This window comes from Odocoileus virginianus, chromosome 5 (assembly GCF_023699985.2).
Source record: "Odocoileus virginianus isolate 20LAN1187 ecotype Illinois chromosome 5, Ovbor_1.2, whole genome shotgun sequence".
NCBI classification, from domain to species: domain Eukaryota; kingdom Metazoa; phylum Chordata; class Mammalia; order Artiodactyla; family Cervidae; genus Odocoileus; species Odocoileus virginianus.
In genome coordinates, this window is record NC_069678.1 from 83,129,254 (window position 1) to 83,153,884 (window position 24,631).

General features: G+C 50.0%; 2 protein-coding genes and 1 pseudogene across 9 annotated transcripts; all 3 read left to right on the top strand.

Annotated features, from left to right (window-relative positions):
* Positions 1-2: 2 nt before the first annotated feature.
* MED8 (mediator complex subunit 8) lies at positions 3-19,326 on the top strand. 5 transcript variants are annotated; one of them, XM_070468304.1, is made up of 8 exons: positions 3-103; positions 1,413-1,531; positions 2,433-2,577; positions 3,110-3,250; positions 3,445-3,526; positions 3,895-4,143; positions 4,876-4,936; positions 19,121-19,326. In XM_070468304.1, exons 1-8 carry the CDS (start codon positions 98-100, stop codon positions 19,221-19,223), a joined length of 906 nt encoding a protein of 301 aa, XP_070324405.1. In that variant the 5' UTR covers positions 3-97; the 3' UTR covers positions 19,224-19,326. The 5 variants fall into 5 exon arrangements, with proteins under 5 accessions (XP_070324405.1, XP_020770461.1, XP_070324406.1 ...); XM_020914802.2 differs by having other exon boundaries at positions 16,820-19,214; XM_070468305.1 differs by lacking the exon at positions 19,121-19,326 and adding an exon at positions 16,618-16,701.
* LOC139035259 (dolichyl-diphosphooligosaccharide--protein glycosyltransferase subunit TMEM258 pseudogene) lies at positions 15,619-16,704 on the top strand (annotated as a pseudogene).
* Positions 19,233-24,580, top strand: ELOVL1 (ELOVL fatty acid elongase 1). 4 transcript variants are annotated; one of them, XM_020914804.2, is made up of 9 exons: positions 19,233-19,251; positions 19,785-19,891; positions 22,392-22,451; positions 22,586-22,776; positions 22,996-23,076; positions 23,198-23,254; positions 23,345-23,450; positions 23,537-23,673; positions 23,844-24,580. In XM_020914804.2, the coding sequence occupies exons 2-9, from the start codon at positions 19,801-19,803 to the stop codon at positions 24,063-24,065; spliced, it is 945 nt and encodes a 314-aa protein (XP_020770463.1). In that variant the 5' UTR covers positions 19,233-19,251; positions 19,785-19,800; the 3' UTR covers positions 24,066-24,580. The 4 variants fall into 4 exon arrangements, with proteins under 4 accessions (XP_020770463.1, XP_070324404.1, XP_020770464.1 ...); XM_020914805.2 differs by lacking the exon at positions 19,233-19,251 and adding an exon at positions 20,580-20,673 and having other exon boundaries at positions 19,805-19,891; XM_070468303.1 differs by lacking the exon at positions 19,233-19,251 and having other exon boundaries at positions 19,488-19,891.
* Positions 24,581-24,631: the final 51 nt, after the last annotated feature.

The window sequence follows — 24,631 nt, forward strand, 5'->3', positions numbered from 1 at the left end:
GGGCCGGAAGTGAGTGGGAGGGTCGAGTTCTGCGCTTTCTAATTGGCTGACTTGGGAACCGGAAGAGGAAGTGATTGATACCGCCCCCACCGCCGCAATGCAGGTGAGGACCAGTTTGTTTGCTAATGACCGCTACCTAGTTTCGGGTAACGAGACCGAAAGTGGGCTGGCCGAGGAGAGAGTGAGGAGTTGGGGCTGAGAGGACGGGGTCGAGCCCGCGACTGTGAGATAAGGGGACGCGCGATGGGTGCGAGGACCTCTGGAGAGGGATGGGGGTGGAGCCCGGCTGACAGGAGACAGAAACTGCGGTTAAGTTGGGACGGAGAAGGCAGCACTGTCTTGCTAGGGTGTGGAAAAGGATCAAATTGTAATTTGGGAAGGTGCAGTCCAAGGAAGATGGCTCAAGAAAGAGGTGGATTGGGCTCGGGCTCAGGCTCCGGCCTAGGCTGTTGGATGTGGACAGAAGAGAGAATCTGTAGTTGGAGAGAAGCCCGAGGGTGGAAGGAATTGTGGGACCGTGGCGGCCAGAAGCTAGACTAAATAATCTGAGGCCGTGGGTGGAACCCAGCTCCTGTCCGGCACGTTTGGGGTTTTGCAGTTTTGCTTCATTCTTCCTAGTCTGTGCCCTAGTAGTTAAGGATGAAATGAGATAAAACTGGAGATCGTAGACGTAAAGGAAATGTTATGGAGACCCCTCAGCTTTTAATATAGTTTGCCTAGTGCTTGGGTGCATGTGCGGTTTTGTTTTGTTTTTCATTTGTCACTGTTTGTTGCACAAGGGTAGTTGTCAGTACATATTTATAGGTTGATTAAGCTTGCAAGACGGGCACAGGAATATTGGCACAGCAATAAAGTGAGTGCAGATTAATTTAGCAAGGAAGAGGTTGAAACAGCAAATGCTGAGGGACGAGGAAGGTGGGGGTGGCAGCGGTGGTGGCGGTGGCAGTATTCTGAGGAGCCTTCCTGTGTAGGTAGGTTTTCCAGAGATTACGTCATTGCCAAGAACAGCCAGGTTCACAGGGCAGGTTGTGGAACAGAGGACCTATGCTGCTGAGGTGTCCCAAACATAATAAATCCAGGCATTACGTCTGCTGAAAATTGTCCAAAGAGGGAGAACAGAGAAAAACCAAGCCTAATATAGAGAAACAATCATGCCTGGATTAAAAGCAACGAGAGGAAGGAATCAGTAGGTAGGAGGAATTGAGGTCAGATGAATGGGTTTAAAGGTCTTAGGGTTGATGCTGTCTGTGATCCTAATACCAAAGATAGTAAACAGCCTGACTCTCCCTGTGCCAATGAGATTCTGCGTCACTGTACTGGTGTTGCACACTGTCACCCTGGCTTTTCAGCCATCCTCTGTATGCATCATCATTACACTCATCTGAGTAACCAACCCATTCCTGTTGGCTCAGAGGGAGGAAAAACAGCTTGAGGCATCATTAGATGCACTGCTGAGTCAAGTGGCTGATCTGAAGAACTCACTGGGGAGTTTCATTTACAAGCTGGAGAACGAGTATGACCGGCTGACCTGGTAAGAGTTGCCAGGGCAAGCTGGGGAGGGCTTGGGTATCTCCAGCATTTATCACTTTGTGAACGTCTTTTGATTTAGAAAGAGCTGGGTTTCCTAACATTTAACAGTGAAGTTGGCCTTAGGCCCCAGTTGTAAGGGAAGTAGTGAAATGCCCAATTTCTCAACCTAGGTTCTTTCTAGCTTTTCATTCTCCCTGTTTGACTTCTCCGGAATGAGGTCCTCCAGCAGTGGGTCCTCCCACCACAGTATTCATACTGGATTTCTTGCCACGGGTGTTGCCAAGTCTTTTAGGTCCAATCTACTCAGAAAGTTTGGATCTGGAAGGGGATCTTTTACCCAGTTTCTGAAGTTCTAGTGATAATAGTGTAGCCATCGTTCCTATTTTGCCATTGTCTTCACCCCATTCAAATATAGTAGTTCCCCATAATCTAGTACTGAATCCTATTCTGTAGGTTTTTTTTCTATACTACTTGTGTGGGTAGTGTATACATCATGGATATGCTGGACAAAGGCATGATTAACATCCCGGGTGGGACAGAGTGGGATGAAGCAAGATTTCATCATGTTCCTCTGAACACCTCCCAATTTAAAGACATGGATTGTTTATTTCCTGGATTTGTCATTTATTATTTATTGACCACAGGTAGATGAAACCTCAGAAAGTGAAACTTAGGATAAGTGGGACTGCTATAATGACCTGTCTTTTTTCTCCATCTGTGTCAGGAACACAAAGTGCATCCCTCTTTCTTAACCCCATAATCCCTATGAGCCAGTCTAGTTCCTGTCCAGGCCAGCATAGGGCTGTGAGTCTTTTGGGAGTGAGTCTGTTTATTACTAGTCTGAGGGACCTCTTTGAGGCTCCTTTACCAGGAACATTCTGACGTCTTCTTACCACCACCAGGCCATCTGTCCTGGACAGTTTTGCCTTGCTTTCTGGACAGCTGAACACTCTGAACAAGGTCTTGAAGCATGAAAAGACACCACTGTTCCGCAACCAAGTCATCATCCCTCTGGTGTTGTCCCCAGACCGAGATGAAGATCTCATGGTAAGAGGAGGAGAGGGATGCAGCTTAGGAAACAAAGTTCTTAAATGAGGTCTGACAGCACAGTGGTTGGTTTCTATTCTAGAAATTTTGAATATACAGTAGTGTGTGGCAATAAGTGGGGGCTACATTTTGGAGGCCTTGCTTGTTGTCCTTCTGGAGTTGGGAGACTCCCAAAGAGTGCTAAATTAACCCGAGGCCTCCGGCACCAAGATAAAGACCTTTTTTCCTCTTTCCTCCAACACCTGTCTCGAGCAAAGAGTTTGTTTTTTTGTAACCTTTCCTGTTTCAATCTTTGGTGAAAATGTGGCAGAGAGGGGTTTATCCTTAGATCTGGTAGAGATAGGGGTGAGTAGATAGAACTGAAGGATGGATTGAGAGGGATGGTGTCTTAGGAAGCCAGATATTATTAGTCTTAGGTTGTGTTTTCCCTGAAAATGCACTGTTTGCCTGTGAAAGGAACTATGTGTATATCAGGCCAGAATTGAATCTTCTTGGAGTGCACAGTAGGATCAATAAAATCTGTGTGTTACAGAGGCAGACTGAAGGACGGGTACCTGTTTTCAGCCACGAGGTGGTCCCTGACCATCTGAGAACCAAGCCTGACCCTGAGGTTGAAGAGCAAGAGAAGCAGCTGACCACGGATGCTGCTCGCATTGGTGCTGATGCAGCACAGGTTGGACTGAGTCACTGTCCTGCTGCCCCACACCCCCGAGTTTTACCTGGAGAAGCTGAGTATTCCCACTTCTCTATTGTAGGGTATGGCAGTTGGTTATGCCTCCATTGCCCCTGGAATAGCTCAAGGAAGAAACTTTCCTGTAATCATTTCTTGCTTGCCCTAATTTCTGCACAAACTTACATGTGTTACAGAAACAGATCCAGAGCTTGAACAAGATGTGCTCAAACCTTCTGGAGAAAATCAACAAAGAGGAACGAGAATCAGAGAGTGGAGGTATGGAGGGATTGGTGGCAAAGTGGTGGGGGAAAGAGGGATAAGATCATCGAAATAGGAAGGGTGGTGTTGGTAGTGGTGAAATGAGGATGCAGGGATGTGCTGTTTAGCCAAGGGTATGCATCTGTTCTTTTGGCCTTCTATATTTCAGGCCAGCTCTGGGGCAGGTGGAGAAAGGCGCAAAGGGAGAAGGGAGAATTCTGAGATAGTCATGGGGGTCCTCTGGCTCTTCCTCTGGGTTGCCAGGAAGTCTGGATGCTACCGAAGTCAGAACTCCAAGCCCTGGCACTCATACTGGTCTTCCTGGTGCTAGATGCAGTCCAGGGCCGGAGGCATACCTTAGGGTCTCCACTTCCCTTGCCCTTCAGGTCTCCGGCCGAACAAGCAGACCTTTAACCCAGCAGACACCAATGCCTTAGTGGCAGCTGTTGCCTTTGGAAAGGGGCTGTCTAACTGGAGGCCTTCAGGCAGCAGTGGTCCTAGCCAGCCAGGCCAGCCGGGAGCTGGAACAGTCCTCGCAGGAGCCTCAGGATTACAGCAGGTGCAGATGGCAGGAGCTCCAAGTCAGCAGCAGCCAATGCTCAGTGGGGTGCAGATGGCCCAAGCAGGCCAGCCAGGTAAGGCGACAAGGACTGGCTTGGTGACAGACCTGGAGCAGGAATGTGAAAATAAACTGGGTGATCTGCCACACTTCCCCCTCACCCCATCCCCAGAACTGGAGACATTCTCCTTTTCTCCCTTGGGCTGTGACCCGGCAAAAAACTCTTGAGAGTGAAAGCCTCATTTGAGACTCTGTTAATAGGCACCAGACAATGAGAAAGAACTTTGACTAAAGTTGCCCTTAGCTACCCTTCTGTCCCCTTTAACTTTGGGTAGGTATGTTTTCAGTGTCTCACGCTAGGTATTAGGATCATTGGGTAGATGTGTTGGGAATTGACAAGCAGGCAGGTTTTCCAGTGCTACGCGTATTCCTTGCTCTGTATCCTGTCTCTTCTGCTCACTCTTAGTAATTATAAGAACAGTCTGGAGGGGTTCGGGTATAAGCATCTTGGAAGAAGTATTTTCTTCCAAGCTGTCTAGGCAAAGGGACAAGCTCTCTTTTTCCATTAGGGGAGGAGCAGGAGCCTGCAGGGATGTGTTCCAGCCCTTCCCACTATTCCTCCTCCTGACCACCTTCAGGTAGAGGGCTGAGCAGGGAGCCGTACCTCGGAGCCTTGTCACCCAAGTTCAGATGCCACAGATTCTGAGCTGATGGAGGAGGTGACAGAAGGGAACCTGGGAGACAACACTTCTGATTTATGATGAATATCTGACTGTGCTTCAGGTGTCTTTCTTCATGTTCTTTTTAGGGAAAATGCCAAGTGGGATAAAAACCAACATCAAGTCGGCTTCCATGCATCCCTACCAGCGGTGAGTGCGGGTGGCAACCTCCACTCCCAGGTGCTCTTTTCAGAGTTGGGAAGTGAAACTGCCTTTTGCCCAAAGCTGACCTGGATGGGTACAATGAAAAGAACACAGGCTTTCAGCCACAGACAGATCCCATCTCCACTGCCAACTAGCTGTGTGACCTTGGGCAAGTGACCTGCTTTTTCTGAGCCTGTTTTTTGGTTTATAAATGACGGCAATACCTACCTCATAGGGTTGTTGTGAGGATTAAAATGGGAAAATGATGTAAAACACTTAGCACAATCTATGAAATAATGAGTATTCAATAAATGAGTTTCTTCAGCCACTTCTCCCCTCTGCCCCCTCCTCGGTTTTCGATCCAGAACTTGCCCTGATCTGAGACTGCTTCATGTCTGTGGTGAGCTGATGGACACAAGATCGTGGACCACTCAGCTTTGTTTGAAAGCCTGTGCTTATTTTGTGCCGCCAGAGCCGGTGACAGCTTCTGTGTCCTTAGAGGCCCGCTGCCTCCGCAGGCCTTGCTTCCCAGATTCCAGCCTGGCCATCTCTCCAGGCTGCAGGTGACAAGGCCTCCAGGCCGAGACAGACCATCCACTTACAACTCTGGAGAAGCCTGGGCCTGCTCTGCTCTCCATCCTGTCAGAAGCCAGTTCAGCTCTCATCTGGGAACTAGTCAGAGTCCCCTATCCTTTACCCCACCCTGGGCACATGAGGGAAGATGTTGAAGTCCCAGTAGGTGGGGGCTTCCTCAGGAAGTGGCTCTGCCAGGCACTTTTTTCACTACGTGAAAAAGGGTTTTGTGAGCACGTGAAAATGTCCCTTGTCCCCCAGACGTTTTTTTTTTTCCCCCCTCCCGTGTTTTGGAGGGAGAGGGGAATTGCACCTCACACTGTCTCTCATTATGGTTGAGTCATCCTCAAAGTGTGCCTGGTTCCTGGGCTCAGTTAGCATGACTTTTCTCCAGTCCACTGAGCCGGTAGTTCCAATAAGGGTCAAGTGGATGGTGGGAGGTGGCAGCTGCCAGCACTTTTGCCTGCTTCTATAAAGCTGGAGAGGAGAGTGGGCTTGGGTCACCAGCTTAAGCTGCCTTTCTTGCCTCTCCTTTGCAAGCGAGGGCAGGAGTTGAGTCAGCAGAAGTGGACCAAAGGATTGCTCTGAATAAAGTTATTTAAGTTGATGACCACGGTGTCGGGGTTATCTGACAGCAGGTAAATTGAGAGAGCTATGTGGGGATTGGAGACTACATGTCAGAGACTTTCAAGGTTGCTGCAAGGCAATATTTTTAAAATTTTTACTTATTTACTTGGCTGTTCTGGGTCTTAGTTGCAGCATGCAGGATTTTTGGTTGCGACAGGTGAACTCTTAATTGCAGCATATGGGATCTAGTTCCCCAACCAGGGATCAAACCCAGACCCCTTACAATGGGAGCCCAAAGTCTTAACCACTGGACCACCAAGTCCCAAGGCAATTCTTGTTTGTTCTCCAATAAAAAGTTTTCTTAGGTTTTTTGTTTTTTTTTCTCTTATCTGTAGGTTTGATCTAAAAGTCTTGAGAGGTAATAAGAGGGCATGCTCATTCCTCCCAGCTGCCTTTTTTCTGTTCTCTTCTGTCACACATTAGTACTTCGGTATTTGTTCAGTGCCAGGCAGGACTCTGCCAGGCTGTGGCAGCAAAGGACTGGAAAAGTAGTCACAGATGTCACATCCATTTCAGTTCCATCACGACCAGATGTGTATCCACACAGCTCACTGATCACAGCACACAGAGTGCGGCGAGTCCTGCAATCAGCTTTGAGGCAGCGTCAGACGTTCTCCCCGCCACAGCAGGGCTGCCTTACTAGCCTGGCAGCCCGCTCACTCGTTCCTTCTCTTCTCTTCCCTTTGCACTGGAAATATCCGAGCTCACTGTCACATTGGATAGAATTCAAGGTGTGCATCTCCAAAACCCCTGGAGTATCTTAGTGACCACTCTCCTTTATTCCACCCAAAGATTCTTCCTGTTGAAAGTTTCTTGAAAACGTTTTAAACCTATTGAAACTAACCCCAAGTGTCTTTGTTGTCTCAGACTAATAGCAACATCATCCCCAAAGTACTATTTGAAATGGATTCCTTGTCCTCCCAGAGTGGAAGTGCCCTCCTGTCCTAAGAGGAGCATACTCGGGACCCCACTTCTATCTCGTGCCCTTAAGCAAACTGTCTTTACATCTATATTCACTCTGAGAGGACATGCTCTCATTCCCAACCTCCCAACCCCCGATCCTCTGGAGTGTACAAACCTAGCAGCATCACCAACTTTGGGGCTCATACAGCCCAGCAAGTGTCTCAGTGGAGAGTATCTCCCATCCCTAACATACTCATCCCCAAAGGAGGGAATGGAGATAATATTACAGAGTTTCAAGAAGAGGACATTGACCTGCTGTTCCCTTGCTCAGATTTAAGATAAAAAGATGGCACTCTTGCTTCCCTCTGGTAGTATTGTCCAGTTTCTAATGGCTTTGTTTTGCCTGGGGCCTGTGCTTTCTTCTACTCTTGGGGACCCGGGGAAAATGAGGTTAGGCCATTGTCTCCCAGGTGTGCGTCTGGGATGGCGAAAGAAGCAGCAGCTGTGAAACTTAACTACAGCACAGAGGTCATCCTGTTGAAGGCGGAAGCTTACTACATCAGTATTTGCATGACACCCATTGCTAGGACTGCCCCCTCCAGCTCTGCCCTGAGGCTGGGACTCTGTCATTGCTGAACATCTCTTCTGCACATTGCCCAAGTCACCCTGTTTTCTTCCTCTGCTGGTGTCTGTTGCTGCCCTGCCTAGTTAGGTCATTTAACTTGACCTTGCACTTTCTTGGGAAATAGTCAAGGTAGATAGGTTTTAGCTAAGTGCTCCTTCAAACTCCATAATCAGTCCTGGTGTTTGGACTGAACTGGAGCCGATATAGTGCCCACCTCCTGTCCTGCTGTTGAAGAAGCTGATCTCTGCAGGAATGCCCTAGTGCAAGGCCAGTCCCTTTCCCACCCCCTTCTCACCTCCCCCAGGCAGCTGGGAACAACCTCTCCCTTTGTCTGAACTTCTTGTACAGAATAATCCTCCTTACGGACAATGTATTCTCTGTGCCTTGTGGACACAGGAGCCGTGTGAGCTGATCCCAGCACCAGGCAGGACGGGGGCGGAATCCTTCCAAAGGCCCACGCTAGATCAGCTCCTAATTACTGTCTAGAGAAACCGCCAAGGGATGTACATTTTCTTCCATCTGTTCCAAGTTGTGGGGGCTGGCCTATTGAAGTTTAGCAATGGGCCAGGAGTAGGGCTGGGGGCTGTGGTCCCTTTGTGATTCAGTCTGGAGGGTTCACTGTGCCAACCTATGGAGGCTCAGTGTGGCTCTGGCCTGACAGCCTTGAACACACAGGGGCTAACATTTGGAAAGAGTTTGCCACCCTGCAGGTGAGGCTTTCTAACTGAAACTCCAGTCATTGCTTCAAGATGTATTTTGTCCTACGGGACAAATTTCCTCTCTTCTTCCCTTTAACTTCTGTCTCTTATTTTCTATTGAGGCAGGTTTTGGCTGTCTGTTGTCACCTCTTGATCAGTTCACATGCTCTCAAAATATCATCTTCTCCCAAGTACACAATGGACAAGGCCCCTGAGTTCCCTGGGCCTCCGTTTTCTCACCTGGGTGCTCCCAGTGATCCTTCCTAGCTTTCAAGTCTGACAATGATTCTGAAGCCTGTATATCCCCAGGCATTTTTCATTTTCCTTATTGCATGACTATGTTATGATAGGCAAAGTTTTTCTTAGACTGGCCTGCCAATCCCTTGAACTCCTCCAAACTGTTCCTAAATTTCCCTGTCACCTGCAGCTTAAAATACAGACCTCCCTCTAGACCACTTCCCTAAAATTGTTTCCTAACTTTCACTAGTTCTTTAGTAAAAGTTACAACAGAGATAAATACATTGAATGCCAGAAGTCACCTTCCCACTCAGGCATCTCCTCTCTGGGCGAGAGACTCCGCCCACCCCCCCAACCCCCCAAGGCAGCAAATTTTACTTTTCCACATGATAACCTTCCCCATGGAATCGATATATGCACTCAGGCATCTCCTGTCTGGGCAAGATATATCTCTGGGCAAGAGATAAATACATTGAATGCCAGAAGTCACCTTCCCACTCAGGCATCTCCTCCTCTCTGGGCAAGAGACTCCATCCCCCCTAAAGGCAGCAAATTATACTTTTCCACATGATGATAACCTTCCCCATGGAATCAAATCCAAGGCACCAGGGGTTGCTCCCCTTCCTGTGTTTCCTCTGCCATTTCACTCCCTTCCCTGCTGTCACCCAAATTTCCCTCCTTCATGGTCATTTTGATAATGAATCTTCCCTGACCCACAGCCCATGTGTAGACCATCCTTGTTTTGTATTCATTTCTCTGGGCTGCACCCATTTTCACAACCCTGGTTAGTATCCTTCCATGCTAATCCTTGAGCTCACATCACCACTCACTTGACTCTTGGCCATGCTCTTGAAATACGGAGCCTACCATCACCATCTTACTTCACGCCCCACACTCACTCTTTAGCCCCACTTCCAGTCTTCCTCAGGAACTAGCCTGTCTCCTGTCACTGCTGACCTGATAGCTAAATCCAGACTTTTTTCAGTCCTTCTGTCTCTTACTTATCTTCATGGTTTTAAACAGGGCTGGCCTTTGCTTTTCCACCTTTTCCCCTTTACTGGCTCCCACTTCTCTGACCTTCCTTTCTCTGCAGCTTTTGGCCTTCTGTCCCTCTGCCTGCTTCTTAAATGTTGTTATTCTCCAGGACTCTGTCATTAACCTGCTTTTCTTATTCTACCTGCTGTCTCTGTGACCACCACTTTTATGTACACAATTCAAACAAGTTTTATCAGACAGCCCAGACCTCTTTGCTGACATGCAGATGCCTATTGGGTATTTCTGCCCCTATGATCCGCAGGTACCTCAGGTTCTGAATGTGCCAGTCCAATCATCTTTCCCTCCAAACCTGTTTCTTTTCTAGTATCCTAGGTGTGACCTAAGCCAGGTCTATGGAAACTGTCCTAAACACTTGCACACTCAGTCAGATAAAAATCCTGTCAGTTCTGCCTCCCCAGGATCCATCCATCCTGGATGGCCAGCTGATGTGAAGAACCGATTCATTGGAAAAGACCCTGATTCTGGGAAAGATTGAGAGCAGGAAGAGAAGGGGGCCTGGAGCCTCACCTTAAAAGTGATGTTTGGACTCCCTGCATCCAGGCTTGCCCATTCCAACTCATCTTCCGTATGGCTGCCAGATAGATTTCTGCAGATCTGATCACATTATTCCCTTGATTAAAGTCCTTTTGATAGTTTCCTTCCTATGGTTCTCAAGCTGGGGTCCACATACTAGACAGGTTGGTAGGGGCAGTGTGCTGGGCATACTGAAAGTTATAAGGTAAAGCTCATGCTAGACTGCCCATTTTACTCAAGGGTAAGTAACTTAAACAAAATGCAGAATTATCAGGCATGCAGTAAAGAGTAAGTAGACTTTGGAAAATTCCTACTAGTCCGAAGGATTTCATACTAAGTCACTAAACTCTCTGGGGATATTTATTCTTTTTGTTTTTTTTTTTTTTTTTTTTTTTTTACATTTATTGCAGTGGACAAGTTTGAAAAACAGCGCAAATTTCCTGGAAAAGAAAGTTGAGTTTTTTGTGATCTAGCCCCCTGACTTCTCCTGACTTAATTTCTGTACTGTCCTGCCACCCAACTGTATTCCCACATTGTACAAATTGCTTGATGTTTCCTGAGTGTAACTCTCTTTGGCCTCCCATTCCTTTATTCCCACTGTTCCCTCTGCACAGAACATTTTGTCCCATCGTTCTGTGATGAATATCCAATCGTCTTTCAAAATTCAGCTCACAGGTCACACTCTGAAGCTGTCCAAGAAACCTGTCTGTCCACAGCCCAGTGCCATTCCCACTAGGTGCGGTCAATGACCTGCTCTTTTATGCTCTATATTTGTACCTTGTACAAACTTATTCTAGCTCCTGCTGTTCTTTATTGCCCCCCAAGTTCAAGCACCCTGCACTGTCAAAGTTTGAATCCAATTATTCTATCTGAGAGCTATATTTTCTTTGGCAAGAAATGTGCATGCCTGGCATACATGGCATCTGGCCCATTATAAACACTGTAAGTGGTAGCTGCTGCTATTACTGTTATTATTTGGTTGACCTTGGAAAGAGAGTATAGTCTAGCATTTTGGTTAAAAGAGCATTTTCTAGTGCCAGATTGTCCAGTTGTTCAGTCGTGTCTGACTCTTTGCAACCCCATGGACTGCAGCACACCAGGCTTCCGTGTCCTTCAATATCTCCCGGAGTTTGCTCAAATTCATGTCCATTGAGTTAGTGATGCTATCTAACCATCTCCTCTTCTACTGCCCCCTTCTCTTCCTGCTGTCAATCTTTCCCAGAATCAGGGTCTTTTCCAATGAATCGGCTCTTCACATCAGCTGGCCAAAGTGTTGGAGCTTCAGCTTCAGCATCAGTCCTTCCAATGAATACTTAGGGTTGATTTCCTTTAGGTTCAAATTCTAGCTGTGCCACCTACTAGCTGTGTGGCCTTCAGCGAGTTACTTTCCCTCTCTCTGCCTCAGATTCCTTATTTCTAGGGGTGATAATACTAGTGGCTATTTCACAAGGCTTCTGTGAAGTTTAAATATATTGATACATACAAAGCGCTTAGGATAGTGTGCCTGACAATAGTAGAAGCTCAGTAAATATTAACTATCCTCAGGGTAGTGTCTGAAAGTCTGCTGTCAGCAGTTGTTGCTTTAATCAATCATTGACCAGTCCCTCTGTGTGGAGGTAACTCTTCCTCCCTCTGTAGCTCATCTGTGCTCACAGCTCCGTTCACACTAGGAGAGACTCTCCATGCACATTTAATCCCCCCCTGTGTGCAGAGCAGACACTGGAGCATTTCTGCATTGACTTGCCTAGTGTAACGAGTCATTTCCACATCTAGTTGTGTGAACTTTCTTTCTCCCACTTAGTTGTCACCTACAGTCTTCTATTAAAGCCCAGTTTGGTCTCCTAAACTGTGATTTTGAGTTGAGGCCATATGACAGGCTTCCTCCCTGGCAGTGTTCCTTTTCACCCCTTCTCTATCTGTTTGCTGTCCACACCATTTGAAGATTCAGTTCCAGTCTGCCCACATCTCATCTGAAGGGGGCCCTTCACCACTCAGAGGTCTCCCTGTGCACCTGGGATGTGTCCTCTGTCCCTGCTCACTCAGTCCAGGCTTAGGTCTTCACCGGTGGCTGTGTGTGTGTGTGGTTATCACACACCAGAGCTCTATGCTTGCTCTCTTCCCTTCACAGTCACCACCAGTCCTTTAGGCCTTGTTTTGCCACGGCAACTCCATGGTTTTTGTCACTATACTCTAAGCTGTAGCCAGTACCTGCGGACCAGGTGTTATCTCACACCTCCATGCCTTAAACATGCTTTGCCCTCTCCCCGGTGTGTCTGCCCTCTCTTTCTCTTGCTCCAACCTCCTGTTCACCTAGTGAACAATTCGTCCTCCCAATAGCACCTACTCCTGTGAAGTCTTTATCACTTCCTCCCTTTTACAGTTGACCATTCTTAAATTATACCTGACCTGGAGATGGTGACTGCAGCCATGAAGTTAAAAGACACTTACTCCTTGGAAGGAAAGTTATGACCAACCTAGACAGCATATTAAAAAGCAGAGATGTTACTTTGCCAACTAAGGTCCGTCTAGTCAGGGCTGTGGTTTTTCCAGTAGTCATGTATGGATGTGAGAGTTGGACTGTGAAGAAAGCTGAGCACCGAAAAATTGATGCTTTTGAACTGTGGTGTTGGAGAACTCTTGAGAGTCCCTTGGACTCCTAGGAGATCCAACCAGTCCATCCTAAAGGAGATCAGTCCTGAGTGTTCATTGGAAGGACTGATGTTGAAGCTGGAACTCCCAATACTTGGGCCACCTGATGGGAAGAGCTGACTCATTTGAAAAGACCCTGATGCTGGGAAAGATTGAAGGCAGGAGGAGAAGGTGATGATAGGATGAGATGGTTGGATGGCATCACCAACTCAATCGACATGAGTTTGGGTAAACTCTGGGAGTTGGTGATGGACAGGGAGGCCTGGCGTGCTGCGTTTCATGGGGTCACAAAGAGTTGGACATGACTAAGTGACTGTACTGAACTGGACACTTGTCCATTATGTGACCTTAGGCAGATTACTTTAGTTCCAAGACCCTCGATTTCCACCTCCTAAATCAGTGCTATAATCCCGTAATATGCTCAGTGAAAGGTACCTTCTACTTAGCATATTTAAAATTCAACTTAAGTAGCTCTTACTTTACTATAGGATAAAGTCCAAGCTTCTTAGAAGGGCATACAAGGCCCGCCAGGCATATAGTCAGCACTGAAATGCCAATACTGTTCTCCTTCCCCTGAGCAATGCCTTACTCTCTCCTGAGCAATCTTGTCTTTATCACATAGCATATTAGACTATTTTGATTATAACATATTACAATTAAACTAGCTTAACTGAAAAAAAAAAAAGAGAGACCCAATGGATTTGGGTTATACAGATGGGGAGTTGGAGGGTGACTGGCTCCGGCAGGTCAGGGGCGTGGTGTTGTCTGGGTTTGGGCTCTGTCTCTGTATTTCTCCTCTCTACTACATATAGCTCATCTCATGGAAGAACTCTCTTGTTGCTTGGATTCTGCGCCATTAGGAGCACTGAGGGAAATGGAGAGAACACCAGTGGGGTTGGGCAGAAATTCCATAAAGGAAATGAAAGCAGGGGGATGGGAAAGTATCTGAATGTAACCAGACTTAAAGCTACAACAGTCTACTGTGTGTGGTTTTATCTCTGCAGACAATTTGCAGATACTGTCCCCCGCACCACCACCCCCCACCCCCACCCATGACCCAACCCCATCCTTTCTCCTAAACTTACAGTACTGTGTTTCAGATTGCCTGTGGAAGGGGCCATCTTTCCTCAAACTCAGGATATCCCAAACTGCATTCACTTCCTCCATCCTGCTCCATGGTGTTATCCAGCTTGCCAGTCTGGCTATCAGTTCTGGTCCCATCCCCTCATCTTTCTTCTTGCTCCCTTCTAGGTTAGGCCCTCACCGTGTCTCACCTGTGCCTCTGAGCCGGTCTCCCACCTGGCCTCCCTTCCTCTGCCTTCCTCTTGATAATCTCGCTGTCACCAGGTTTTTCTTTGTAAATAACAATGCGGATCATACCAACCCCTTACAAATCTCCAGGGACATCTCAGTACAAACAAAACTCCTCTTTCTTTCATTCAAAACACTTTATGATTTGGGGCCAACCTACTTTTTAACCTTCCAGCATATGAAGGCCTTTCACTCACTGGATCCTGTAGCCAAATAGAATCACCTGCAGTTCCCTGCTCCTGTCCTAGTCTTCCCTCCAGCCATCCCTTTGTCCATGCTTTTTCCTCAGCTTGAATCATCTATGTTACTTCTACCTCACTTGCTGTGTCACCTTGAGAAAAAATCCTTCACCCATTCTGATTCCATTCTTTCCCCATCTGTTAAGCAATGATCACAGCAGTTACCTTACAGGACCGAACCGTAGGGGCACGTGGGAAGCAGCTGGCCCCATGCTTGCCGGAGAAAGTGTTGCATTTTCTCTTTCCCCGTTTTGGCCTTTCTCCCACATCTTCCAGATCTTGCTAACTCTCTTTGTTCCATCTTGATAACCTCCCCTGTCCCCTCACCAGAAGCCTTCCCTTTTCTCTCTCCAGAACTCTTCCAGCACATTTTATCACAGCCCTTTCCCCCAAACTGAAATTTTTTTTTAACTTCAGTTCAGTGAACACTGAACAATACTCATAGAGTGTTGGCATTGGCTACGTACAACAGATCAGGCCTTGTCCCCCTGACCTCTCAAGGGTTCAGGCAGCCCCCCAGTTCAGATGGTATGATGAGTGTTTGCATGCAGCCTCTCTCTTTTGCTGGCTGGATGTCCTTCCTTCAGCCAAGGTCCCAACCTTAGGCAGAGGACACCAGCGAGCTGACTGAGGCCCATGGACATGCAGAATCATTAACCGACAAGCCCTTCCCCTCATCTTCACTCCTCTGTCCTCACGGACACAGCCCTCCCCTCAACTTCTCTGTGCGGATACAGTTAGAAAGTGCCCTTTGTCCTTTACAGATGGGGAAGGGAGAAGCTCGACATAGGCCCCAGGAGGCTGCTTCCATTTCTACCTGCCGCTCCTGTTGCCTCTCAGCCTCTGACCCTCAGTACCTGTTCTCAGCTAGTTCGCCTGTCGCCTCCACATCCTGTTCCCTCCACTGCTCCACTGGCTCCCTTGCAGGCACATACCGATAATACCTTTTCCCATTTTTTCCCCCTGCTTCTTTGATCCCATTTCCCTTTAAATTTTTTTTTTCCAGAAACACATAAAACCACATAATCATGGAAATAGAGTTGTTAGAGTTCGGTTCATACAGATGGTGGTTTTCAGGCTGAACCCTGGAGAAGGTAAATCAGTAGTTTATCTTCTGGGGAGGGATGATGGAGAAAGGCCCATGTGAGTGAGGTGTGAGTCAGAGAGGGTGGGGCCCAGGGGAAGTAGTCACCTCACTTCCCTTTAGTCAGGAAGGCTCCATGAATTTCAGGGGGAGTTTCAGCTGTTGGACTTGGTATTCTTCCCTGCCCACACACACATCTGGCCTTTATCCTTATCAAGAATGACTTCCTGGACTTTTTCAGTTTCTCCAGTTTATCAGCCTGCCCCCAGTGTAGGTAGTGTTCCATGGACCGTCTTACCTCCAAGACCTTCCACCCAGCTTCCCTGCAGGTTCTAAATGGTCCCATTTCCTTGCCGTCCGTTGACAAACTTACCCTTCTTTTCTGTATATTTCAGCCTATAAGGTGTTTTCCTGAGCCAAAGTCTAAACCGCGGCCCCCACCCCTGCCCTGTGTGTGCTGTATCTCATTGTCTTCCACACAGCACATAAACACGCTTAAGCCTCTTCCCATTAAAAACAACCCTTAGGGGAGCAGTGGATTACCCTGAACCCAGCAAAATGGAGCTTGAGGCCCTGAGTAGATGTACCAGTCCAGCGAACCCCGCTATCTTTCCCCATGTGGCTGTGGTGCTGTTGGCCGTTGACATGTTCTTCACCCCTGGTTGGTTGTTTATGAGGTCACCGCCGCCAAGTACACTTGCGATATCCACAGAGAGCTCCTCATCTCATTGGAGGCCTCACTCTTCATTGGCTTTCGAGTCCTCTGCCTGCTGCTCTGGGTCAGCGTCTATGTCTGAGCTCCCAAGGGTTCCAACCAAGGGTCCTCACTGCATCCTTCCTTTGGTAAATTAATTTTTGGTTTTTGTTTCTACTGTTGCTGGAAGTGTCCTACCTGCCGCTCACAGTAAAGGCATATATGTGAAAAATCAAAATCAAAACCTTTAGGAGGTGAGAGTCAGGCACTGATATTTTAAAAACTCTCCAGGTGATTCTGGTGTGCAGCCAGGGCTAAAAAAGATAAACAGCTAAATCCAGACTTCGTACCAGGCCACACAGAGCTCTTCATGACTGACTCCTGCCAACGTTCCCCCCCTTACCCACATGCCCTCTGGACTGGAGACTCCCCAGAACTCCCCACGCCAGCCATATCTCCTGCTTCCATGCCTTCACAGACATGCTTCCATCCGCCTGAAAATGTTTCCCTGCCTTCTTTAACACTCAGCTTTGGTGTCATTTCTGTGAAGCCTTCAAGAACTAACCCCCAGCTTGGGGTAAGGTGCCCCCCCCACCCCCTTACTGCTCTCTTAACCCTCTCGGTTTAACTCACGACTTGCTATTGTAACTGTTAATTTATCTATCTGTCTTCTTTTCTAGACTGTGAATATTTTTCAGGAACCCCAGTGCCTTGGAGATGCCATTTGGTAGGACGTGGTTTGGTGGTCTATATCAGATATTTGAAGGTGCTTTCTCCTAGGACTAGGACTGGAACTGAAGGAAGTGAGTCTTTGGGCATGTTAATGTAGTCAGTGGGCCTTTACTGAGGGCTTGCTGTGGTCATTTATTAATACCAGCATGGTCCAGTTGACTGATGGATAGTTGAAGATCTCTATCTCTTCCAGGTGGCACAGTGGTAAAGAATCCTCCTGCCAAGGCAAGAGATGGGAGAGATGTGGGTTTGACTCCTGGGTTGGGAAGATCCCCTGGAGTAGGAAAGGGCAGCCCACTCCAGTTTTTTTATCTAGAAAGTTCCATGGACAGAGGAGGCTGGCGAGTGACAGTCCATGGGCTCGGAAAGAGTTGGATAGAATTGAGCACAGCACCCACACATAAATCTCTACCATATTTAACCTCAGGAACTGTTTCATCACTTATAACAGTCTGCTTTGTCTCTAGATGGATGCTTAGTCCAAACCTCTCAATAGTGCTCTCCAAACAGTGCTTTGCACAGTTTATTTAGGAAGTATTTGTTGAATGAATGCTCATTAATTGACATACAAGCATATACCTTCTTGCTTCACCCCTTGGCTATGAAATATCAAGGTAGAAACAGTGCTGAGTACTTTACCTGGGTCATCTCCTTTAATCTTCACAGTCCTATGAGACAGGTGCTATTGGAGGTTCAGGTACTTACATTAAGTCATATAAGTACTAACTGGAGATTTAAAATCAGGTCTTTGGAGTTAGGTGTGACCCCCAGGGCTACTGAAGTATACCTAACACAATAAATATTTATTGACTCAACAGATACTGCCATCCCAAGGCAAGTAGAAAAGCTTTTGAATTCTTAACTGTCTTCCCAACTTGACTCTGGGTCCCTCAACTTTTCTTCCCTTTCTCACATTTCTCATTCACCCTAATACTCTGCAAACACTGTGAAGGAGCAGATGAGTCCAACATTGGTCAGATACTAGAGGTACAGAGACAACTAAAATATTGGTCCTTGCTGAAAAAAACTTACAGTGAGGGGGTATACAGATAATTGAATTGCAGTGAGATTGTGAAAGCGAAGGGAGGGACTGTTTTATTGCCTGGAAAAGCTGCTTTTATCTTGAGTTAGGAGCCAGGGCTTGGAGGTGTGGGGGTATATGAAAGATGCTGATATCCTTGGGGAACAGTTAAAGCATAGGGTGTGGCCCAGGAGAATGGGGTTAGGCTGAGGACCAGATCAGGGTGGCCTTCAGGTGCAATGCTAATTAGTGTGAGCCTCTTGAATTCTTTTGCCATTTCCTTTCAAGGGTAGGTAGTCGTAGGTATTCGTGGACTGGATCAGAACTGTACTTTGGCTCTGACCTCTTAACTCTAAGACTAAACTTTCACATAGCTTGTTGTTTAGTGGCTAAGTGTCTGACTCTTGCGACCCCATGGACTGTAGCCCACCAGGCTTCTCTGTGCATGGGATTTCCCAGGCAGGAATACTGGAGTGGGTTGCCATGTCCTTCTCCAGGAGATCTTTCCTAACCCAGGATGGAACCTGAATCTCCTGCATTGGCAGGCAGGTTCTTTACCAGCTGCAGCACCGAGGAAGCCCCTCCACAAAGCTACATTCCACCACTGATGAACATTGTTTCTCCCAAACTGCCACCTCCTCTGAATTCCACATGTACATCATACCGTCCTGTGCACAGTTACTGGATCACTGTGTGCAATGATCAGCACTGTTCCAGGAGCTGCTGGAGATACAGATTTCATTTTGCTGAAACCGAGTGCTCAACCCAGTGGTTCTGTCTAGTTGGTGAGTGTATGGCGTGGGGAGGTGCAGGGAGCCAAACAAAGACAACTAAGTGTACAGAGTGAGTCCAGCTGTCTCGGGGAAACCTCCAGTGTCTATTTTTCCAAGCCTGTCAGTTTCCAGACCTTCTTGGGTGAGGGTGGTCTCTCATCTGCTCCCCGCCAGTACCCTTTCTCACTGGCTGCCAGTGTGAAGTGATTTGGCTAGACAGTGAACCCCATCTGGGGACAGCATCTGCCTTGTTCATTGATGTGCCACCAGCAATTAACCCCGTCTTGCACGTGGTAGGTGGTCAGTAATATGTGGGTATTTACTAACACAGGTCTGATTGTAGCCTCCTCAAAACTCTTTGGTTTCTCCTCTGCTTCCAGAATAAACCAAACTGCTCCATTTGGCCTTCCACATTCAGCCACAGCTGGCTTCACTTCCCCTTTTTCCTTCCACAGCCTTGAAGAGGCCAGCGTAGCCAGTGATTCATTCATTTCCCCTGCCCCAGGCTACTTGTATTCTCCCACCTCTGGCCCACACGGTCGTCTCAACAACTCCTAATGCTGGGCTCACCCAAGTTTATGGGCTGGTAAGGAAGGCTTCCCCACACAGCGGCTCCCTGGGCTGAGACCTTCCCGCCTACCGAGTCCACTCTCCAGGCCTGCAGCCCACCCCTCCGGCCCCACTCTCTGGAGAGGGAGCTCTATGAGGGGATGGCTGACCCTGGAACTTGCTCCAAGGTCCCAGGTGGGGTGGGTCGGCTACGAACAGAAGCTGTGTTCGTTGTGCTGGTGGATGAATCCCAGAGGGTCCAGAAGGAGGCCACGCAGGGGCTAAACACTAGGAAGGCGCAGGGTGCAGTTTCGGAGGGCGAGGGCCCGGGCCAGGCCGCGCGAGCTGACCGAGGCTGGAGGTGATGCGGCGGGAAGGGGTGGGGAGCCGGGGCTGGGCGCGCTTCCTGCCGGGGCCGGGCGCCCGCCCCTGCCTCCGCCCTGTGGGCCCAGCAGAGCCGGAGCTGGCGGGCCCATCAGAGCCGGGGCTGGCCGGCCCCTCCTGCCTGGACCAGAGGCCCAATCAGCGGGCGCCCCCTACCCGGCCCGCCCTCTCCCCCTCTGGTGACAGAAAGTCGGCCCAGCAGATGAGGAAGTGGCAGGCAGGCTGGCCCTGGGGACTCCTCTCCAGCCCTGCTCCATCCCAGCCCTCCACAACTGCCCGCCTGGCCCCCACTGGTGAGTCGAGACCTCCCAGGGCGGGCTCGCCACGTGCCCAGGCCCCTGACCCGCGGGGCCACCCGGCCCGGCCCTGCCCAGGCAGTGGGCGAGGCTGTGCCTGTGGAGAGTGGGTGGGAGGTCCCAGCTCTCCGGGGCTGGGCCTCCCCAGCAGCCTCCCTCGCGCCTGGCCCCCATTTGCTTGAACCTGGGCCTTCCTCCACCACCTCCTCCTCTGGCCCCTGTCCGTCTCTTACTCCTTCCTCCCCTTGGCGCCCTTTTGCACCCCCGCTGCTCCCTTCACCTATCTCCTTTTCCCTTCCATCCATCTTAAAGGAAGGAAGGACCAGACCGAGTTTCCCTACTGGGGACACACCTGGACTCTCCTCAAACTTGGGGAGAGGGCCTTCCAGAAGCCTGGAGCCACCCCTGACCTCCAGGGTGCCTGTGGGTGGGGGAGGTGAACTTGGGGATGGTGGCAGAGAGAGACTGGGAGATAACAAGCTGGCAAGCTCACACGGGTCGAGGAGGAGCTGTGTGTTAGAGCACATGCTTCTGGGCAGGCCCTACCCCAGAATAAGCAGCCAGCAACACTTTGACTGAATGAATGAATGACTGCCGTTGGTGAAAAGAGTTGTGGTTGTGCGTGACCCAGGGCAGGTGTATGTCTCCACATGGTGTGGGTGGTGTTGGCTTCATTCACCTGCAGGTGGGCTGTGTGAGTTTATGTCTGTGACCGCGCTCGTCTGAGACTCACAGACGTGAGAGGAAACCTGCGTTGTGAGCACAAGCACTTGCACATGGTAATGCGGCTCCTGTATGTGTGTTTAGGTGTGTTTGCCAGCTGTGTGCGTAGCTAGGAGCAGGCCTGAGTATTAGAGACCGTGCATGTCAAAGTCCACAAAGACTTGTCCGGGTAGTTTGTCAGACAAGAGCAGTTGCAGCCGACAGGAGGCAGGTGGGCTCTGTGTGTGCATGCGTGTGCCCGCCACTGGCGAGTTGTTGCAGGGGCAGAGGGAGAGCTGTGGCAGGGGCCGTGTGTATGGGAGGGCTGGGGGCCTGACCGTGGCGGGGCAGTTGTGGGTGGGCGTGGAGGTTGGAGGAGCATCTGTGAGATGAGTGTGCAGCCCCTGTGACTGTCAGAAGTTGTGTTCTTTACCTGCAGGGTTGCTTCTCTGGGTGGAGGGAACCTGGCCAACCCGCATGCAGGCAGCTCGCGGAGCACCTGCTGCGCTGGCTGTTTGGGGAGCGCCTTGCCCCTTGGGGGCTGTCTGTCTGGAGTCCCAGGCTGTCCTCCCGGCCAAGGCTTTTGTGTCCCTTCGAGCCCTCCCCCGACATTCCTTCAGGCTCAGAGAGGGACAGGGCCTAGTCAATTATGACCCCTCCTTGAGGGAGGGGAAGATTCCTGAGACCTCCCCCACTCCCCACCTCCTCACATGCCACTGGCTCCCGGCCCCTCCCTGGGAGAGAGGGGTGATGGTACCCATTCTGAAGTAGGACAGCCTGAGAATTTATGGCTCATTTAGGAGAGGATGCCCTGGTATAGGTTTTCAGCAGTTCTCTTTGGGCTGAGGCTAGGCCTGGGGCTGGAGTCCAGGTTTTTGGCTCAAAACCTAGAGCTCATCTGACTGGCCCAAGGTGGCTGGGTGGGTGGTGAGTCCTGTGCTTTACTTGGCTTTCTCAATCCTGGTGGGTCCTCCAGGCACTGACCTGTGGCCTGGACCCACCCTCCACCTCTGATTCTGTGCAGTGGGGGTGGGCAGAGGGCGGGGCCACTGCCAGATCTAGTCAGACAGGTGGAGCCGCCAGGGCAGGAGTCTCAAAGAGCCAGGCTCCTGGAGAGGAAGGGTGAGAGGAGAGCGTCTGAGACAGAGGAGAGGCTGGAGGTGAGAGCCCAGGAGGGCAGAGGAGAGCGCGAGGGAGTGTCTCGGCAGGGGAGAGGAGGGAGGGACAGTTCCCTAGAGGACAGGAGGGACCATCCCAGGAGATGTGCATCCTGAAATAGGGCAAGAGAAATTAAAGGGGAGGACTTCTGGAGAGAAGGAAGACCCAGGTCTGGAGAGGTGAGAGACTGGCGAGGAAGGGAGAGGAGGTTCGTTCTGGAGATGAGTTCCCTGGCGGTAGGAGGTAAGCCTCTCTGGAAGGAGACCAGAAATTGATAGTCCTCTTGTGGAAGAAGAAGGGAGGGGAAGTCAGAAAGTAGAAATCCCTGGAGAGGAGCAGAGTGTGAGGATAGGAGAGGAAGGTGTGGAGAGGAAGGGCAGAACAGCCCTTCCCAGGCATGCAGGATGTGTGGGAAGCAGATCCCCCACCCACCCCACCCCCACCTCCACTGCCTCCTCCTTGCTCTGGTCCCTAGCAATTCCTTTCTCTCACTGCTGTGTCCTTTCTGTGGCAAGGTGTCTGGAACTGTCCTGTCTGGTCTGTGTCCTGTCTGTGGGTCAAGGGTGAAATTGGGGGGGGGGGTGGTGTTGGGGGAAAAGTCAGCCCTCTCTGACACCTATCCACCTGACCTCATCAGAGTCCTTAGCCAGGATGGAGGCTGTTGTGAACCTGTACCAGGAGATGATGAAGCATGCAGGTGAGATGCTGTCTACTAGCCCTTCCTCCTTACAGACCCCTTGACCCTTTGTGACCTGACCTCATGTCTGCAAACCTGGTGGGGACCATTTGGACTCTGTGACCCTTCCTTACTTCTTTTACCCTTATTCATAGATCCGCGGGTCCAGGGCTACCCTCTGATGGGGTCCCCCCTGCTAATGACCTCCATCCTCCTGACCTATGTATACTTCGTTCTCTCACTGGGGCCTCGCATCATGGCCAACCGGAAGCCCTTCCAGCTCCGTGGCTTCATGGTTGTCTACAACTTCTCACTGGTGGCACTTTCTCTCTACATTGTCTATGAGGTAGGCCCCTGGGATGCCTCAGCTTTATTCCTACAGGATAATGGGTGGGCCCTTGGGCTAGAGGAGGCATCTTCTTTCCAGAGAGGCTCAGCTCTGTTTCTCCATCTAGAGCAGGGGTGCCCAACCTCCAGGCCATGATTGGGGACTGCTGGTTTAGAGAACAGAAGAGATCTGGGGGAGGGAGGGATGTCTGGCTCTCTAATCCACACTTCTTCATAGTTCCTGATGTCTGGCTGGCTAAGTTCCTACACCTGGCGCTGCGACCCAGTGGACTTTTCCAACAACCCGGAGGCACTGAGGGTAAGTGGTGGTGGAGGCCAGGCCCCAACCAACCAGGGGTAAGAGCACTTTGGATGTGCCATCTTATAGGCCCGTTTAGAGAGGCTCTTGGCAGTCCTAAAGATGTCCTGACTTCTTACAGATGGTTCGAGTGGCCTGGCTCTTCCTCTTCTCCAAGTTCATTGAGCTGATAGACACAGTGAGTAATTACATGAGATTTGGGAACGTGTGGGGAGAAAGAAGTGAGAGGCCTTGGCTCTGAAGCCCCTTCCCCCCACACTTCTCTCAGGTGATCTTTGTTCTCCGGAAGAAAGATGGACAGGTGACCTTCCTACATGTCTTCCATCACTCAGTGCTTCCCTGGAGCTGGTGGTGGGGGGTAAAAATAGCCCCAGGTGAGTGGCGAAGGCCACTGGGGGAGGGACAGGTCCTGGGCACCAGAGGCTTGACTCTCCTGACCCTGTGTGTTGTCCACTCACAGGAGGAATGGGTTCTTTCCACGCCATGATAAACTCCTCTGTGCACGTCATCATGTACCTGTACTATGGATTGTCTGCCCTTGGCCCTGTGGCTCAGCCCTACCTTTGGTGGAAAAAGCACATGACAGCCATCCAGCTGGTGAGTGGACTGAGCCTGACCCACAATCATCCCCCCAGCATTCTGGTTTGGACCCTACCTTTACCCAACCTACCTCACCTTTGACTCCAGCCCTCCCCACTCAGTGTTCTATCCCCTTGCCCTCCAGTCCTCTCTCCCTGTGCCCTCTGACCCATGCCTTTTGGTCCCAGATCCAGTTTGTCCTGGTCTCGCTGCACATCTCCCAGTACTACTTCCTGCCCAGTTGTAACTACCAGTACCCAGTCATCATCCACCTCATCTGGATGTACGGCACCATCTTCTTCGTGCTCTTCTCCAATTTCTGGTATCAGTCTTACACTAAAGGCAAGCGGCTGCCCCGTGTACTTCAGCAAAATGGAGTTCCAGGTACCACCAAAGTCAAGGCCAACTAAGAAACATGGCCTAGCTAGGTGCCCACCTAAGTGCCTCAGGACTGCACCTTGGGCAGCAGCTGTCATTGTCCTCCCCAGCTACACCTGTGACCAGGGCTTATGTGGTCAGGACTGAGCAGCAGACAGCTCTCTGCTCCCCACAGCTGGTACACAGAGACCACCGCTTCCGTTCCTCCCTGACTTCTCCCGGCCAGCCCCAGGGATGTGGCCTCACTGCCCTCTGCCACTCCAGAGCCGGGGGCTGAAAGGGCTGGACACTTACTTCGCCCTCCCTGCCTTACACTTGGGAGAGGAGCACTCAGGGCTGGCCCCCACCAGGGTCTTGTGGCCTTTTTCCTCACACTGAAGAGGTCAGCAATAATCTGTCACTGTGGACCCAGGCTCCCCCTTTCTCCACCCCACAATGAAGTAGGAGATTCTTGGCCAAAGGTCAGGGTGGGTGGGGGGCCTGGGAATATAGCCTGCGGAGGCTGCTCACTCCTTTATGTCTTTATTAAAAGTGACAGAGGAAAGCACGGTGGCTGTGTGTGTGTACATGTGTCAATGGAAAAAGTGGGTACAAAGCC

What these genes read in the sequence shown, in the direction of transcription:
- ELOVL1 (XM_070468303.1), top strand. Translation starts at nt 19,579, where the DNA reads ATGCGGCGGGAAGGGGTGGGGAGCCGGGGCTGGGCGCGCTTCCTGCCG. An exon ending in ACAACCCGGAGGCACTGAGG is followed by an intron (nt 23,077 to 23,197) that starts GTAAGTGGTGGT and finishes GACTTCTTACAG; the next exon opens with ATGGTTCGAGTGGCCTGGCT. An exon ending in ACATGACAGCCATCCAGCTG is followed by an intron (nt 23,674 to 23,843) that starts GTGAGTGGACTG and finishes TTTTGGTCCCAG; the next exon opens with ATCCAGTTTGTCCTGGTCTC.
- MED8 (XM_070468304.1), top strand. An exon ending in ACCGAGATGAAGATCTCATG is followed by an intron (nt 2,578 to 3,109) that starts GTAAGAGGAGGA and finishes TGTGTGTTACAG; the next exon opens with AGGCAGACTGAAGGACGGGT. An exon ending in ACGAGAATCAGAGAGTGGAG is followed by an intron (nt 3,527 to 3,894) that starts GTATGGAGGGAT and finishes CTTGCCCTTCAG; the next exon opens with GTCTCCGGCCGAACAAGCAG.